The 16,798-nt window shown below is 48.1% G+C and overlaps 1 protein-coding gene across 1 annotated transcript in view; it reads right to left on the bottom strand.

The window, feature by feature from the left end:
• Samd4a (sterile alpha motif domain containing 4A) overlaps positions 1-16,798 on the bottom strand; it is a 199,967-nt gene that overhangs the window by 34,558 nt on the left and 148,611 nt on the right. Inside the window, exon 3 of the mRNA XM_005376760.2 lies at positions 9,613-9,876. Within this exon, the coding sequence (XP_005376817.1) occupies positions 9,613-9,876 (264 nt within the window). The remainder of the gene's footprint in view (positions 1-9,612; positions 9,877-16,798) is intronic.

Consider the following 16,798-nt stretch of genomic DNA (forward strand, 5'->3'; position numbering starts at 1 on the left):
CTTTGCCGCTGAGCTAAATCCCCAGCCCCTTAGATGTTAATTAGACATGACCAGGCTATATCTCAGGATGACGGCAGCTTTGATACAGACCTCCAGAAGCCGTTTCAGCCACTTCCACAGAGACAAGAAAGCTGGGCAATAGTTATACCCGAGTGGAGGGACAGGAATTCTTAGCCCGAACTTCGTTCTGCCCCCCTAGACCCCTCAGGGATGAAGGGCATCCTGGATCCCAGCACTAGCACTTTTGCATGTGTGGAGGGGGGCTCTGATTGCTTCTGCAAGCTACGGATTGTGGATGGAGTTTTGCCTTTTTCCTTGAAAGTCAACCAAATATATACCACAACTTTAAAGGTGTAAAGACTGGCCAAACCAAATGATAATGGAAATTCCAAAGCACCTCTGAAATAAACCCCAAGATACCAGAGTTAGGAAAGTTAAAAAGTAACTGTGTTGAAAACCCACAGAATTATTACTTTGCTGTGTACAAAGAAAACAAAGCCTTTGCTCATAGTCTGTCAAGGCAGCACTTTCAAAGCTGTAGGACCTTTGATAAAGTCCCAGAATCAGCCTGAACTCCTGGCTTCTTTTAGAAGAAGACACAGGACACAGATGCCATTGGATCAGGAGTCCGCCACACTGCCATTAAGCCTGGATCCTTGGGCAGTTAGCTGGTGGAATGCAGTGTAGAACCCAGGCCTGCAGAGTCCTGGCTCTTTTCTATGTTGTATCAGTTTTCATAAAATAAGAACCAACAGAGCAACACTGCAGAGCACTTGGGAATGTTAAGGCACTGGTAAGTGTTATGCACGTTTTCTATGAAGTACTATCCACTCCTAACCCTGCTGATTGCTGGACTCCATACACTGATTGCTAAGTGTTTTATTCTGAGGCACCGATGAGCCACATACATTTCAAAACAGGCGAGAACTTCCCGATGTTTTGATGTTGAGAGTAGGTACATGAAGTTGAGGAAAGACACCTGACCAACTCTGAAATCAGGCTGTGCCTCCCGGACGAGGGAATGTGGTACGGAATGAGCTCCTGCGATGCCAGGATACAGGGGCGCTCCGTGAAGGCCAAATGGGGGGGGTGATTTCCAGACAATTCGAACTAGACATCTGATGGCATTTTAAGAACAGACTCAGTTATCTCAGGCTAGAAATCACTTCATTTTCTGCTTTGAAGCCCTTCAACCTACTGTGATAAAACAGAGCTCCTGGGGGCCGTCATTAACCACGAGCACACCACGCTCCCCAGCACACAGTACCATCCTTTTACATGCGCTCAACTCAGATGCCATTGGATCAGGAGTCCGGGACACAGCCGCTCCAGAGCCTGGTACTTTCCCTCCCGTGGCAGATGTCCTGGAGCTTTTCCTACCAGACTTTACTCTCCACCACGTGTGTGTTTCTGCTGAAAGACTGCCTCAGCCCAAGCTTTCAGGCCAACTGCATGTTACCACTCTGTCACCACGTTTCACGGGTGCTATTCGCATCTCTGAAGAGCCCCAGGTCACTGCTCAGAAAAGGAGCCGTGGGGATTCGGAGAAGTCCGGGGAGCCCAGCGGCACACCTGCATGTCACGTAACCCTTCGGTGCTCACAAAAGAGCAAGCACCAACCCGCCGGACCGAAAGTTCACTGAGTGCCCTGGAGCTCAGACACAAAATCATGGCCAACGGATGCTTTACAATCCAAGGGACGACAGGGGGACCGGAGGTAAGAAGGGCGAGGGGCAGTCAGTGCGGCTGTCTCCTGCACGACTGACCTGACAGCTACAGTCCCTCTGCAGAGAGGCACGGAAGAGCCCGGCTCCCTTGTGTCATCAAAATATAGGTCCCGGGAGCAGGTTTTCCAGGAAAGACTCTGCCCAACTCCACGCCAGCATGCGTTAGGCCTTCATCAACAGCAACTTCTGGACGTGCTCCTGGGAGACCTAAGCTCCCCGGCCACTGTTCCACAAAGCAGGGACAGGTTGCTGCTGCGTGGACAGCAAGTCTTAGTGCCTGGTCCGGCCCCCCTGCCCAGGCTCTCTGCTTCTTGCACCTGGAACTGAAGGACAGGGGTGGGGAAATCCCACCTCTGAAGAATGGAGCCTGCCAACCTTCCTCCCCTGCTTGGTGGCGAGGCACCTTCCCTTGTCAGGGACTAAAGCAAAACTCCTTCAAGAGGGAAACAAACCAGAGCACCCGGAGCTGAGACTATGTCACTTCCTCAGCCAGGAATTCCAGTGACTCAGATGCTAGGCTCTGTGAGATGTGGGCAGGAACGAGCTCCGAAAGCCCGGATCCTTTCCCACGGCCCACCTGGCACCCTGCCGGGTGCCGTGTTGAGCACCAATGGCAACCTCAGGTCCCTTCTGCCCATCTGTAAACTGTGGTTGGAAGACACAGGCCAATGGGAGGGGCTGGAAGGCAAAGAAAGGCACACATCCCTTCAGGGCTGCCCCCTCTGGCAGATACACAGCTGGATGTACTCGTGGAGGTCCCTGAGTTGAAAGTCACTCTCCTGGAGTGTGAGAAAGGGAAAGATGTCTGGCTATAGCCAGGCTGAACTCCTTGCCAAGTGCCGGGGCACCTTCTGGGGGGGCCAGGCTTGAGGAAGACACGTTCTTGCCAGCAAGGAGCTTTCAACCCAGAAAGCACGGCTGGCTCACACACTCCTAAAGGACGGTGGCTGCAGCACGGGGATCTGAGTACACTCAGCGCTCCAGAGAAGCAGGGAAGAATGAGCACTTGGGGTTGCCGTAGGGAGTGATGGACAGCTTTGTGCAACCCGCTACCTGGAGCAGCAGCAACTTGGAGTCCACAGGGAAGACCAAGGAAGCAGGGGCAGCGGGAACAAAGCACAGAGCTGAGAGCATTCTGGGCAGGGCCAGTGCTTGGGGGAACGGTGGAGAGCAGCTAGAGCGGAGAGACGCCCAGGCAGGATGACTGAGCTATGAAATGCTCGTGAGGACAGCAGACACCGTCTTGCGGGTGATGAGAAGGCGATGGCAAGTGGGCAGGAGAAGCACAGTCAGATGCATATGGGAGGAAGATGGAGGCCGTCAATGGGAAGGCCGCACTGGAACTTGGCAAGGGCGCCTGGGAGGGGCACAGAGGAGAAGAGAAGGATGTGACCGGATGGCACCTGACGATCAGGCAAGAGCAGGTGTGAGGGAGACAGAGCAGCTGAAGATGGCTCCTTTGGCTCAGGTCCGGTGAGTCAGAACGCACAGGAGACCAGTGGACTTGGGGAGAGACGGTCACTTGAGTGTCACTGCCTTTGGGTCATGCAAGGGGAGAAGCCAATTGGCCAAGCTCTTGGAAGGGAAGTCTGGGCTGGAGAACACCTCGCCTTGTCAATAATGGACGGCGGCTGTTTCAGCCGTGGAAGTAGGTGAGATTACTCAAGCGAGAAATGCAAAATGAGATAGGGAGCAAGCCGAGGCGGGGCCCTGGGGCGGTAAGGGGTGGGGCAGGGAAAAAGGTTAGCAGGTAGGAGGGCCTCGGGTGACAGCACCACTGTCTCCATGTGCATGACAGTCGTCCCCTGGTCTACATCCCTCACGGAGCTCCTTCAAGGTCTTACTGCAGCCTGCTCTGGTTTATCTTCTTATGGCCGTTTTTGATAACAGTGCTACACTTGTCTTGTATATGTTCTGTATCTACCTGCTGGTTTTTACCAGAGGGGTCATGTTTTAAAACGTGCCAATTTCTATTTTCCTTTTAGAGTCTGGACAAGTCAGACCCAGAGAGGAGCTGTGGTGTGTCCAACGGCAGTGGCTTACACAGGGGCTGGGCTCCAGTGAGACCTTGGGCTTTTTTTCTGTGAATGCTTGCTGTAAACATCAACTAGGTCAGTAAGCCATGTGGCACCCAACCATGAATAAGAAGGTCCCAGGAGAGAGAGAAGCAGCAGAGAATGAGAGAGGTGAGCGGAAAGCAGGGACTGACATGAAGAGCAGAAGGCAAGGTGCGGCTGTGAGAGAGGAACACACACCCGCGCTTTCCCCAAGAGCGTTCAGGTGCGGCACTCCTGGTATCTACAGATGGGAGATCAACTCCCGTTCACACAGAGAGCTAGGCTAATCGCAAAGTGCTCCCTCACTCCAAGCGAGGACTGCATCCCTGGTTTCTGAGGAGAGAGGAAGAAAGCCAGGGACCAACTCTTCCCTGTTGAGTGAGACAGGATCAAAGAGCAGGAGTTTAGTGACACCATGGAGATGGCCAAAGCCTGTCTTTATTTCAGAGCACATGAGCAGCCTAATATTGTCCCTGCTTCTGGAGGAAGCTTGGTCTATGTTTCCTTTGGAGCGGATCCTCCCCACCATGCTCTTTGACCATGGAGTGTCCACGGTGGGCTCCAGGAGGGGCTCCAAGCTCATGGGCACATAGATGGGTCTCAGAAGGAAAAGCACTGGGCAAGTTTGGGGGAAATGTTCGTTGTAAAATGCAAACACAGGAGGCAACTGTCTCTCAGCTGCTCCCATTCATCACGACGTCCGCAAGCTCTTCTGCAAGCTGTTCTGCATCATAAAACAGCAGCCGTGCACTGCACCTGAAACTGCTCTCTGCACACCAGCACCCCGCTGAAAAACCTTGGGCTTGGCAAGCAGTGGAGGTGACAAGTCCCAGACCGTTAGGACCTGGGGGAATCTAGGGATTCAGTGAGCACAACTCCCTCTGAACAGTGAGGACCCATCCGTTCAGGTCACATGTTGGTGCTCGGGAATAAAGAAAATGCAGCAGATGTGTTCAGGTGAAATGAATTCCAGACAGCACCTGGGAAGTCAACATTCAGAAAATAATGACTAGTTTCGATGACAGCCATGCTGAAAAGTGTCCCGGGCACTCACAGAGCTGTGTCACTCCCACTCCATCACTCAGCTCTTTACGACCCTGAGAGATGCCGTATTCACAACCTCTCCTCCAAAGGGTTCTGACAGGTTTCCTTTTCTTAAAAAGGATCTCACCTCTCAATAATTTTCTAGTCTCATTCCAAGAGGCAGAGGATTAAAGGTCTACCTTTCAAAAAACACCTCCAAGCCTCGCACTGGCTATTTCAGAGTAAATGACTTATTTTCTCTGCTGTGGAGAAAGTTTCCCCAAGTTTCTTATGTAAGAAAAACACTTAGAAAAGGCAAACCACATACATCCAGTCCCTGGCTGCCTCTATTCTTAACTGTGATGTGGCTGGCAAGGTTGCAGGAGCCAAGAGTTCCTTCTTTTCTGTTTATCATGTCTCTACACAAACAAAACATCAACCTCGGTCCCTGCATTGTAAGTGCGCCCGGCTGATGTTGATTCGTAGTAGCGAGAAGAGAACCCAGCACCAATCACACTCCCGTACACAGACAACCACCAGGAGGAGTGGGAGGCCCCTATGGGGACCACCGAGGGGCTTGCACACTTCCACTGGAATGGTCTACAGCTCCCCAGTCTTCATGCCCCAAGCTGTCACCATCATCTGCTTCTCTTCCCATGGATCCTTTGCTATAAGGTGACATCAAGGGTCAACCAGATGTCTCAGGTAGAAACCTGGGCACCATTTTAGATGCCTCCCACACCATCACGGTCTCCATTCAGCAAGTTTCTTGCAGTTCCCGGCATCACACTCCTCTGTCTCCATCGTCATTGCTGCTTGTCTGGGTCCACCTTCCTTTTCCTCCCCAATTACTGAAAAATCCTCTACCTTCCTGCAGGCCCCCACATCCAGAATACCCTTCTCCTCCTCACCTTGGCCAGCCTTCCACCTAGGCTCCCTCTCTAATATACACATCTGGGCAATTCTGCTGCAGGAAGTCCTTCAATCCTTGCAGGATAAAAGACCTCCTCAGCTTGGTCCTCTCCTTCCCGTGCTTCCGCAATGCTGCTCTCTCTGCACAGAACATCGTTCCTTCATGCTAACCACACTCCGAGACTCTGCTCCAGGCTCCCTTCCTCTAGGAACGTTCCCTGCTTCCCCTGTCTTTGAATCAGGACCCTTTGTGGTGCGTGCCCCAACCCACGGCAAGTCTCCAAGACAGCACAGCTCTGCAGCAGTGTCCTGCATTAGGTACCTGCTTGCTGCTCATAAAAGAAGTCTTCAGAGTCCACTCACCCAAGCCTCTCTCTGCAGGTGCTCAAAATCATCACTGACTTGACCAAGGAAAGGGTGAACCCATGAATTCTCCCTTCTTTCAGCCACATCATTCAGTAACAGTCCTGGCTTTCTTTTTGCTAAGTTTTCAGATGGGCTGATAGCATCACTGAGCATGAGATGTTCATATGAGGGGCAAAGAGGCAAACAGACTCTTCAACCAAGTGCCACTCTGCCTTCTGGGAAATTAGGGGAATCTCTGCCCCTCTACCCAAGCCCTTGTATGAGAGAGGCTCTACCCACATGCTGCCCAGGAAGTGAAGGGCATCATAACCAGTACCAACTCAGAATCACAGTCTCTCCCCGGGGTAGGTCACAGTGAAAGTTTCGGAAAGAACAAGAACAACTGGATTTAGAAACCACAACCACCATAGTCAGTCCAAACTGACTATGTACAACCAGGAGCCTCCACAGGGAATGGGGAAGGGAGGAAAATTTCATATTCCAGCTCATTCCCCACTCCTCTTGGGTTAGTTTCAAGTGGAATGGTCGATCCCATTTTTCCTTTAGCTTGAGATGGTGCCTGAGCCTGCTTCAGATGGAAGGGACATTCAGTCTGAACTTGGAGCCAATTTTAGCCATCAGGGTAGGTTTTTTACTATAAAAGGAAAAATACAGCAATGTAGGCAGATGATATTAGTCTTTTGAGAGCAGGAGTTGGTCTACCTGGGGAAGAACTTAGTGGTAGAATGTGCTAACATCAAGAAAAAAGGAGGGCTGGACCAATCCATGTAAAAAATAAAGAGCAAGCAGAGTTTATTCCACAAGGTTCACCCAGGAGGTACAGTCCTAAGGGGTGACTACAGCCACACCTGCCTAGTCTGTCTAGCTGGAAAGGAAGGAAAGGCTGAAGACACTATTTTAGCAAGTTCTGCATACCTGTTGGCCAGAAAGATGAATTTACATCCAACCAAGTTCAGTGATGGTGACTTTCTGTTCTTTCCCCAAGGTAAAGTGTCTGGACAAATGCCTTTCCTGAAGATTCATGGATTCATCCAGATTCTACTATAAACTCCTTGTTCATAGAACTGGGTGGTTCAAGGATGACATCCTGAATAGCTGTGGACCCTATTCCTGCCCAAGGTCCGGAGTCACAAGAAGGAAAGATGTAGGCCCAAGAGGAAGACCTAGCTCTTTTTAGAAGTGTTTCACTTGATTTTCATAGTTCATTTCTTTTAAAAAGGGAATTAATTTGGAAATTTAAACTAGCATCTGCTCTTAGACAAGGCAATCAAATGACAAGCTGTTGGGTGGGTGTGTTTAGGGCTGCTTCTTGGACATGCTCCTAGGGCACCATGCTGAATGATCCTGGATGACGAGGAATCCTTAGCAGAGGGTGCGTCACAGCTGGGCTGGGGGAGGGGCACACGGTTTTAGTAAATACTGGCCCTGTGACACTTTGGAACGCTAATGTTTCTGGGCATGGAAATTTCCACTTCCTAACTTGTCAACTGAGCTGCAAATATACTTTCCCAACAAGTAGAATCCATCATCTGTAATGATCCTTCCTTCAAATATATATATATATATATTTTTGCCATTTAATTCACTATGATTTTATACTTTGAATCCTAATCCAATTCTTCAGGTGAAAGAAATTTCAACAGGTCAAAAAAGGTAGGAATACATGGAAAGGGGTCCTCTGTTTAGTCTGGGCACCAAATAGCCCATTTTGTGACCCAAACCTATAGGCCTGTAAAGAAAGTCTTAGATGTGCCATATTTGTCTGTGAATAAACTCTGAGGAGACAATTCTTACTAATTCTAAACAAAGGAATCAAGTAAGAGTATCTATGGGATATACCTTAAACTTTGGCAAATTTTGGCTTTTATCCTAAAACAGGGATTGGACGTTTATTTGGTTATTCTTTCATTCATATCTCTTGAAGAATATCTTTATTCATTTCTTACCTTAAAATGCCTGCTTACAATGAATATATCTTTACCTGTTTTTGGAGAATATGTGAGGTAGACAGAGGGCCTTAAACAAAAGTAAACAAAACAAAGAAAATAAAGAGAAAGGAAAGAAGAAAGAAAACAAATATCCAGACGTCAGACAGGGGATCAGCTTTCTTCCTGAGAGGGCTTTGTCCCGGGGTGAAGGGTCTCGCCTCAGGGTGCCCCTTGCTGTCAGGGCCCAGGTGAGGCCTCTTCTCACAGGCACCAGTTAGAACCCTTCCTACGCTGTCTCAGACACAGGCCACTGGGATGCCAAAGAAGCCAACTGGAAGTTCCCTCAAGTATCTCAGGCTTGGTGACAGATGCCAAGCCAGGCCACGAGCATGGCTGAGCCTCCCCTGCAACCCGTGACCTGAGGCTCAGCTGCTGGAAACCTCAGAGCATAAACTCAGGAATCGGTTTTGCTCTTTCTCCAAAAGGGTGGTGCGGCTCCCTGGAAACGGTGGAGGAGGAAGAGGACGGGCTCCTCCCTGCTTGAGTGATCCACGGACTTTGCTGCCTGTTATGCGCCTGTGAAGACCCATTTGCACCAGAGGCAAACATCCAGCCATGTGTCATTCCTTGGGGCACTGAACACAGGTACTACCGTGGATGGGAGAGGGGGCGTGTGGGGCGGACCAGATCAAAAGGCTGTGGTTTTCAGCTGCTGGTACCAGGTGGAAGGGGACTGGGTACAGAGTCTCCCACGTCAACGGCCGTCAATTTGCAACGGGCAGAAGACCAGAGCAGCAAACTCCAGGGCTGTATTCATCTAGCACAGAGCGCGTCCCCTCGGCACTGGAGTCCCTGGAGCCGACCTGGCTCCTCTCTCTCCACGGCCGGTTGCTATCGTCTGTTTCTGATGAGCACCTCTCCCTAAGGACCTGCAGCCCTTGAACAGCTGGAATCTAGAAATACAGAACGTCCCATACGCTCTTCAAGGCTATCATGAGTGATCTGGAAATCTCTATCTCCTGATGAGGATCTTTAGAAGAGAGGAGATTTCCAGGAACCCTGTTTGGGCCACGCAAAAGGCCTTTCTCCCCTCTATGCAAATCCACGATCAGGCTTAAAACACTGTCAGGCCTTCTCGGTGTGTTTTCATGGCCCAGGCAGGGAAAAGGGTGGAGAGATTTCTTTGGGTATCAGGGAAAAAGGGAGAGAGAAAGGAATTCTCTGCTGAGACACTTAGAAAGGAAAAGAAAAATCACTTCAATGGTTTGGTTTTCTGAATTAGCGACAGGTACCTGGCCAGGGCAGCACAGCAGAGGCTGGAGCAGCTCAGCAGGCTTAGGGACAGATGTCCCTGCTAGTTAGTGGGATTCAGGAGCTCATCTGAGGGTCGGGCAGCGGAATGAAGAGGAGGGTGTTGAGCACGCTGTTGTGCTGGAAGGGGTTCCAGGTCCTTTCCTGTAGGGCCAGCCTGCTGGGGACGGTTGGCAGCCACAGGCCTGGGGAGAGGGGCTGGGCTCTCTCTCTCGCTGACTAGCTCCTCTTTACCCTTCCACCTCCGAACGAAGGGAGGGACGTCGTGGTCCCTCGGTCATCACTCACCTTTCATACCACTACCTTCTTCTTGGAATGTGTTACGAGCAGTGGTCTGATCTTCTAAGTGTTCACTCCCACCACTTCCTGAAGAGGCTACACTGCTTTGTGGAGACAGGGGGGCATGATCGGAGGGGAGGCACTGGGGTCCTCTAGCTCGTAAGTCCTCATGAGACATCCATCCATGTCCTAGAGGCTGGTTTGGCACATTCATGGGTGGGGTAAGGGACACAGATCGTTTCAAAGGGCTGTGGTGTGCCTGGCCTGAGAGAACTGGAAAAAAAAATAAAATGAAATAGGTTATTCCCCCCCCTTTAGCCTGGGACGCAGAATCCACAATACCTTTGTACCCCAAGGTACCCTAACTGCCTCACGACTCTGCCTGTGGGCACAGCAGTGGGACACAGGCCTCACAGGGTCCTTCCCTCTTGGGGGGTAAGAGGATGCCGTGGTGGACCTCCTGGTGGGCCGGGTTGCACCCAGAAGACCAAACTTCTGTGACCTACACCCCTGGCTTAGCCGGTGTAGGGCGTGCACCTGGCTTAGCTGCATGTGCACCTGGCTTCCGGTGTTTGGTGTGCATCTGATTTTAGTTCTAACTCTGCAATCAGGGTCCATACGCCTCTGGCCGAGTGGCCATTTGCCCAAAGTGAAGAGAACATGCTGGACAATTTTTTTTCTTAGGCATAAACTCTGCCGTTATTGGTGTTGTTAGGAACGACTTCCTGAAGGGTGGCAGGCTGGTCACCATTCAGGACATAGGCAAAGCTGAACTAGGAGGCGGCGAGTTGGTGCTTCTGATCAGGAATCAGGGAACACTTAGCTCTGAAGGGTGGCACCAGCTCAGTGAGGGCCCCCAGCACGAACATGAACTCGGGTGCAGGACACTGGCAGCTCTGGGTGAAAGGGGCGATTCTTCCCCTTGGCCTCCTCGGCTCCTGCCAAGCTGTACACTGCAAACACTTCCAGGTAACAAGGCTTTCATTCAGAAGCCCGCGGGCTCTCGGTCAGCCGGGGATGCGTTTTACCAACGTGTTCGGCCCTTCCGCGCCGTGGGCAACATCTGTGCAGCCCCGGTCTTTAATTTCTTTCCCAGAAAACTAGGAAATAGCAACAAAACTCACATCACTAGCCAAATTGAATTGAAGGCATTCAAAGGAGGTATTTAACCGACATCAACGCCGAGGGAGCCAAGCTTACCCTTGGTTGGTTTTTCTGGGTGTGTAAAGTGACAACTTCACAAAATAAGTCTATTCATAACATTCTCTCAGGGCCAGTTCCTGACAGGTCCGGTTTATTTTGACTGCTGCTGTGCTAACATGGAATTGAGCCACATGCATTTTAAAACATTTTTTCAGAGAAGCCATTAAATTCCATCTCAGGCTTTATCCCTTTCAGGGAGACATTTGCTCTCTCAATTTCAGGTTAGTACTTCTTTGCTGGCATTGGCCTTTCTGTGTTTTTTCAGTAGGTAGACCAGATACCCCAATGGCGAAGGGCCCTGGCTTTTTATAAAAGCTGCATTTCTTCTGAGCCAGCACCCTCGGAAAGGCCTGAGCTGCTGATCACCGTGCCCTCATTTAAAGATAAAGACCAGAGTCAAAAGGTGCTGCCAGAAAGTGTGTGTTGAGGCTGTAGCGGGTGAGGGCTGTTGATGGTCAGTGCGCAGTGACCAGGCGCCCACGTGGTCACTATTTCCGGCCGGCCCCAGGTGGCCAGAGGGGCCACCTTCGTGCACAGGGATCCCAAGTGCTGCAAACTTCTTCTCTAACAAAAAAGGGAAAGAAAAGGGAGCTGCCGGGTTTAGTACTTGTAACCCGAGACATTTCTGATTTGAGTAAATTCTATCCAAGGCAAGGAATTATCATCTACCTTAAAAATATGCAAAAAAAAAAAATGACCTCAAATAGCTTGCATATTCACTAAGTAGATGAGGGAATAAACTCTTTTTATAGGCTCCCTGGAAAATGCATGGCTACCTGGTTGGAACAGAATTAGCAAGGGGGAAAAAAACAGGAAAGAAAGAAAAATAAATAAGTCAAAAGGAAGCAGCAGCAAAAATGAAGAGGAAAGCCAATAAGAAGAAAAGCCAGATATTTAGAAAATCGGTTTCATGCCTGTCTCTGTGTTTACATAGAATCAGCCAGACCTGCTGAGGGCTGCGCCGAGCATGGGGCATTTCAGTTTGGACAGCTCAGCTTCCTGGCCCCTCTGTGACCATTTCAGACTATCTGGGGCGGCTCTGTCCAGGGCCAGACAGGTGCGCCCCAAGTGGAAACTGGGGTCCGTCCTCCATCCGCTAGCTGGGATTAGGGCCTGAAACTGTAGAAATGGCTTTGGCAAAGAGGACCCACAGCTCTGAGATGGAGGAGGCCTCAAGCTGGCTGCAGGTACTAACTGAATTGATAATTAACTGACAACCGTGGGTGGTTACAGCTAGGATGGTCCTCATCTTTGGAAGCTGAGAATAATATTAGACATAGAGAGCAGCAGAATTCCATTACTGGATGGAGCCAATTGTTTTCTTTCTACCTAAAATTTTGCCGCTTTCCCACCACCACAGAAGTGCATCCTTGGGGAGGCTGCCAAGACTCCAGGGCTCCACTGGCTATTGAGATTTGGAACTAAATATTTATTGAACTTAATGGGCTTACAGAGATTTGCACGTAAGGACCTACATGTGTCAGGTACAGCTTTTTAAAAAACATTTTTCTGAGCTTAACTGAAGCCACAGGCCACAGGACAGGAACTTAACCTCTGCTTCTAAAAACAATAAACAAATCAGTTGCACCTGAGGTGCCACAGCTATTTCTCAATGACTTTTTATCAAAGGCTCCAACTCTTCTCTATTATAGTAGGAGCCTATTGGTTCCTACAGCTGTCACCAAACTCAGGACTGTCTCCTTGGAGCCACCCGTGAGAGCAACCAAGCACCATTCCTGGCACCAAGCTTCTGATTGGCAGCAAGGTTCAGAGCTGGGCCGAGTACCACACCTGAACCCAAGTGAGGCAAATGCCTGCCTCCTCCAAAAAGAACCGAGGACCAAGGCCAGAGCAGGTTGCCCTCATGCGGGGCGGAGGCTGCAGCAGGTGACAGGTGCCCCACCAGCGATGCCGCTTGGGGTGAAGACGGTGGTGAACATGAAGCTGCTTTTGGCGTCGCCTCTTGTTCTGGAGTGATTTGTTTTTATAAAAGCAAGCAGCAGAGGGAATAACAAATGGCACGCGTGGACAAAGTTAAAAGCAAATGGGCCACAAGGCTGTGCAGCTAATGTGGTGACTAGAGGTCGGGTACCAATGCCCGTGGTCGTCCCGTTGCAGCCGTTTCTGTTGTTGTTTAAAAAACACGTCTGAAGCGGTGACACATAGGAGGAGATGTGGACATTTGGTGGGAAAAAAATTCCCTATGAGTCAGGAAGAAAAAGTAGTGAAAACAGACTTCTGAGACGCTTTTTCGCTGTGGTAGCTCCCCCAGAGTGATTCCGGCCAGAGGCTTTTGAATGCTCCTGCTTGTTGCCTGCCATGTTGTTGCCAATCGCTAATGACTCCTTCAGACATCAGCAGCCCCGCAGTATTATTCAAGTGCTGCCGAATTAGGGCGCCTTTGCAGAATTGACACAGAGATCAGAAATTGGCAAGTGCCGGCAGAACCGAGGTCCTAAATTTGTACTATGCGTGTGACTGTTACAATGGCGTGGCCGGAGGGACAGCTTATTTCAGGATGGATTTATTATATTCAGAATCATACTGCACATGGCCCAGGGGAGCAGAATTGTGCCTCTTCTGCTCTTGAACAAATGAAACTAATACTTAGTACTGGGTATAGTACACATTCAATACCGCTTGTATTTTTAGAAATCTCTATGAGAAATTTCAAGTCTCTCTATGTAGGTCTCCTTAAATACATCATTAGGACAGTATAATTTTGGGAACATTAATAAATTCAAGTGACCTAGAAGTACACAATAAGTATTAAGTCTAGCTGAAATATGAAAAAAAGCAGCCAAAAATAATCTTGCTGCAGCAGTTAAATAGTGGGACTGAAATACAAAGGGTCTTATAATTTGGTGATAAACTTGGTCCTACTCAGGGCTAGTCCACTTTTCTGACCTCATCATTTCTTCTTTTCCATCTCCCTGAATGTTTAACAAGATCCCTTTCAATACATTTTTAGAGAAAATATGATGCCTGGCTCTAGATTCTGTTCTTTTAAGTGTTTTCTTAAAAGCCTGGAATCAGACTGTGTTCTTTCTTCTGACCAATGTTGCTTTGATTTTTAATTATTGAGATAAGATTTAGATAGATTCCTCAGGATATTTAGTGCTCTTTGAAGAAAATGAAGTAGAACTACCTTTGGAAAAATAACAGTGTTGATAGGTGAGGGAGGTTTGGGAAGCCGGACCAACATCTCCTTGGTTCACTGGTGGGTAAAGATGACAACTCAATGTAAAGGAGACGGTGATTTACAGAGGCAAATGGTCTGCCTCTTGCACCAAAATTTGATCCAAACTAACTTCCATGAGATCTTTCAAAGACACATTGCACATTTCTGTGCTCCCCTTACATTTATACACTGAATGCAATTTGTGCTTTAAAAAATTATTATTATCAGTGTAGACTCTTCACACTTTAGATATAGAGGCTTCCTGAAAGAGTTTAATTCAGTAATTTCTAAACTGTAAACTGTGAACTGCTGGGTAGCAGAAAGACCTGAAAATCCATGTATTCACCAAGCCTTGTTAGCTGGAAGAGATATTGTATTATGAATGAATTTTATGTGTATGTAGATTGAAATTCATTGGAGATGAATTTAAATTATAGCTACATTAAGATCTATGCATAGGTATTTTTCTATCAGCAGACTTGAAGTACGATTATTGTTTGAATGACGATCACAATTTTTAAATATGAACTATAAACTCACCTGTTCTTTATGTGCTATCGACCTAGTGCCCTAGAGGTGACTGCTGGTCTATGCTGTCTTTATGATGAGATACAGGCAGCTTCAGGTGCGCATGTGCTAGCTTCCCTTCATAGGCTGCCTCCCCTAATTCAAGGCTGCCATTACATCTCTGTGCTACCACTGTACGTTCCCATGCATCTTTTTTTTGAGACATGGGCTCACTTTGTAGCCCAGGCTGGGTTCAAGAACTTGCAACGATCCTCCTGCCTCAGCCTCCCGAGTGCTGGGATTACAGGTGTGCACCACCATGCCTGGCTTTCCCATGCATCTTTAGGTTTACTGTTTTATTGTAGAGTTTAGAAGCTGGGCTGCTGCAACTGTTAGAAATGTGACTCCCTTTTGAGTAAAGGAATTAAACATCCTGATGTTCTTAATATGGCCTTCTTTCACTAAATCAAATAATTTATGGTCTCAGATCAAGGCTGGGTTCTGTGCCCTCATCATGCCCTATGAATCCAACCCTGTAGGGATAATTTGAAACTTTAACATTGCTATTTGTCTACATTTTCAACTCAAGATGTTGCCTTTCTCATAGAAAAAAAAAAATGCACGGTTAGATTTTCAAATTTCCAGATGATCATGTGATAGAATTCAATAGTAGTTGGCACAACTAAATTTTGTAAAAATAAGTCACTCTAACTTAGGGATTTGAAAAGGTATGAAATTTGAAAAGAACGAGACCACACATTTTACATTATTTTAAAATATTAACTTAGGTCTTCTTTCCTGAAAGAGAAGGTGCTGGCCGGCTCCCTATGACTCAGGTGACACACACTATGTGTCCCATCTTACTTGTGACAAAGCAGGATAGGAAGAATACCTTAGATGTTACAAATGGTATACTTCAATACGACTTCCTAGACTTGCTCCCAAAAGAAATTTAGAAATATCAGTAGAACTTCGGCTGGAAACACTAATTTAAGCGCTCACAATATATAATTCTTAAGTTTTGCTGCAGAACATGGCTTGATACTTGTCAAATGTAAGAGGAAAAAGTTCAACCCACAGGAAGCTACAAAAAGACTATTGTTTCAAAGGAACTGGGGCAGGGAGGAGCACTTCTGTTTACTCCCTGAGGTGTGGGCCTGCTTATCAAGCACATTTCAGGTTCCATCTATGAATTTCTTCTGAGAACACTGGCTCCCGAGCATCTGAGAACTACTACTAGAAGCTTTCAATTCAAAGAAGAAAGTTCTGGTAACATTACTTGCAAGAATAATTCAAGGCATTTGCTTAAAAAACAAAAAACAAAAAACAAAAAACAAAACAGAAAGAAAGCAAGCCAACATCTAAGCAAGGATCAGTGGTGAAGTGACATTAGGCCCTGGATTCCTCTTCTTTGGTTTTGTGGTGCTACGACCAGTAATCTGAGGCCCTGTGGTGGGAATCTTTGGGGAAGAAAAGATTAACAGTATTGCAAGAATACATTTTGAAAAATACAAAGCCAGAGTATTTGATCAGTGACATCATGCAAAAAAGAATAGACATATATATAGAACACCAGTCACGTTGATGGTCACAGACAGATTTGTGTAAGTAGGGGGCGGGAGAGGAAGAAAGGGGAGAATTAATTATTGAGGTTAAAGGTCACATGCTATGCAATCATTGCGTCAGTTAAACATTACAAGCAAATCCGGAAGGTTAAAAGCCTCAACTGTGCATGCTTGCTCTCTGCTTCTTGTTCAAAAGTTTGGAAAACAGTGCTCAGAACATCTGGACACCAGAAGATGATTCCCCTAAACAGCCTTAGACTCCGCTTCATTCTGGGGGGAGACGAGAGTGCATGTTTCGAAGCGTAGATGTGGTGGGGGGGGGTGTGGTGCTCCGACAAGCCCGAGGGGGAAGCCACATGCTTTCTGTGAAATGAAAGTGTCTACTTTCCCATGCAAACCAAACCAAACCAGACCAAACCAGGCCAGGCCAGACCAAACCAAGACTCCAGAAGATGAGAGAACTGCAAGGAGAATCCATCCCAACAAGGCCGGCAAGTACGCATGGCTACGTCTCTTTCCCCATTTAATTAAAATGAAAATGTCGCCGTGTGGGGACAGCTCCTGAGAAGTCCTTGCAACGCTGCGAGTCCCTTGTCCCCGGCGTCAGCTCTTATTACCTCCAGACGGCTCAGCCTTTGGGCAGAGTAAAGATGTGTGTTTCTCCCTTCACATTATCCCTTAAACACTGGGCTTTTAAGAAATAAATTAGAATGTTTCTGGCAGACTTTTATTACTGCAT

Source organism: Chinchilla lanigera, unplaced genomic scaffold (assembly GCF_000276665.1).
Source record: "Chinchilla lanigera isolate Chin_1 unplaced genomic scaffold, ChiLan1.0 scaffold00008, whole genome shotgun sequence".
In the NCBI taxonomy this organism is placed as follows: domain Eukaryota; kingdom Metazoa; phylum Chordata; class Mammalia; order Rodentia; family Chinchillidae; genus Chinchilla; species Chinchilla lanigera.